Source organism: Apis dorsata, unplaced genomic scaffold, assembly GCF_000469605.1.
Source record: "Apis dorsata unplaced genomic scaffold, Apis dorsata 1.3 scaffold_333, whole genome shotgun sequence".
In the NCBI taxonomy this organism is placed as follows: domain Eukaryota; kingdom Metazoa; phylum Arthropoda; class Insecta; order Hymenoptera; family Apidae; genus Apis; species Apis dorsata.
The window spans coordinates 189,562-191,219 of record NW_006263601.1 but is presented as its reverse complement, the minus strand read 5'-3'; the positions used below and the strand labels follow the sequence as shown (position 1 = coordinate 191,219).

Genomic DNA, 1,658 nt, shown 5'->3' with positions numbered 1-1,658 from the left:
ATTTAATGTCTTCAATTATTCAATTTTAAATTTTTTAATAAAAATTATAATATCTCAATTTTCATGAATTTACATAATTGTTCAACATATTTCTAATCATTAATATTATAATTAATTACTATATAGTATTATTGTATAATTATTAAATGTAATATATTGAATAATTATCTAATTATTTCATAACTATTTACTAATAATTATATATTAATTATTAATTTTTTTATGTTAAATATAGCATTACTGTGTGTCCAGATAAAACGAAAACTTTGATCGCCAACGAACCGAAGATTTTAACAATCGAAAACTGTCAAATCGTTGATCTAAACATGATTTCTACAAAACATCCAAATTCATAAAATAAAACATGACATGTATGTAACATTAAAAATTAAAATCAAAGTAATTAGATAATGTTAAATGTGATATAGATAATATATATAGTATAGTATATAATATATATAGTATAGTATATAAAATACTATACTGTTTTCTGAATATAGAAAAAACTTTTGATAATAAATTTGATAATTTGGCAATTTTTAAATAAATTATATATAAATTATAAATAAAATATAATAATAAAAAAACATCCTATTGTTATGTTTTCGATTATTATTTCATATCTCATAAATAGATAAATAGATTTTTATATTTGAATTAAAAATATATCGTTTTCCCTAAAATCTATATTGACATATTGTAGAGAAATATATTTGGATTCATTATATTCTTTACATTGTAGACATATAAAATTCATAACATCTTATATAAATATTTATATTTATGGATGATATTATTCTATCCACGAAAGTATTGAAAATATTAATTAATATTAAATATTAAATTTACAAAATTATTAATATGTAAAAGAATGAATAAAAGGTAACAAAATAAGATCAATAAAATACTCACATATTAAAAAAAAAATTTCAAAAATCTATTTTCATAATTAAAAAAAAATTAAATTAAAAAATCCTGCAAACTCAAATATTTTAGTCTTCATTTGAACAATAAACTAAACTAGAAAATATAATTCAAAAGAAAATTAAATAAATAAAAATTAATAAGAAAATCATAATAAAATTTCAAATTATAATAAGAACAATAAATCTATAATATTAATATATTTAAAAAATAATTATAAATCTATAAAATTATGACCAAATGGATAAAATTTAAATTTAAGATATATCTATCAAATCCCATAGAAGAAAAAAGAAAATCCTTATAATTGATTATTCTAAAAATTATATTAAATGCACTGTGTAAAAAATAATGACATAAAAGATAAAAAAAAAAAAATATCAAAAATTACAAATAGAAAAAAGAAATTGGAAAAAATATATCAATATAGGAGAAAAAAAACCATAAGATTTAATCTCTAATTAAAAATTATTATTCAAAATTATTATTTATTCTCAAAGAAAAGACTTAAATACTTTTTAGATCTATTTATATGTGATAATTAATATAATTAAATACTGATATAACATTAAAATCGAAACTGAATGACTTTGAATATTACATAAATGTAGTGCCTAAACTGATGCTATTATGCGAAAGATCAGCTGCCATAAGACTATAATTGCTTATATTATGAATTTTAAGTGAACTAGTACTTTAAATGATTGCGGCTGATTGAAGACTGTGATGATTCT

At 17.1% G+C, this 1,658-nt stretch overlaps 1 protein-coding gene across 3 annotated transcripts in view; it reads left to right on the top strand.

Moving 5' to 3' along the window:
- LOC102677850 (pancreatic triacylglycerol lipase-like) overlaps positions 1 to 439 on the top strand; it is a 60,397-nt gene extending 59,958 nt beyond the window's left edge. For all 3 annotated transcript variants that reach the window (XM_031511614.1, XM_031511613.1, XM_031511615.1), the window contains exon 9: positions 236 to 439. In XM_031511614.1, the coding sequence (XP_031367474.1) occupies positions 236 to 356 (121 nt within the window). In that variant the 3' untranslated portion in view covers positions 357 to 439. The remainder of the gene's footprint in view (positions 1 to 235) is intronic.
- Positions 440 to 1,658: the final 1,219 nt, after the last annotated feature.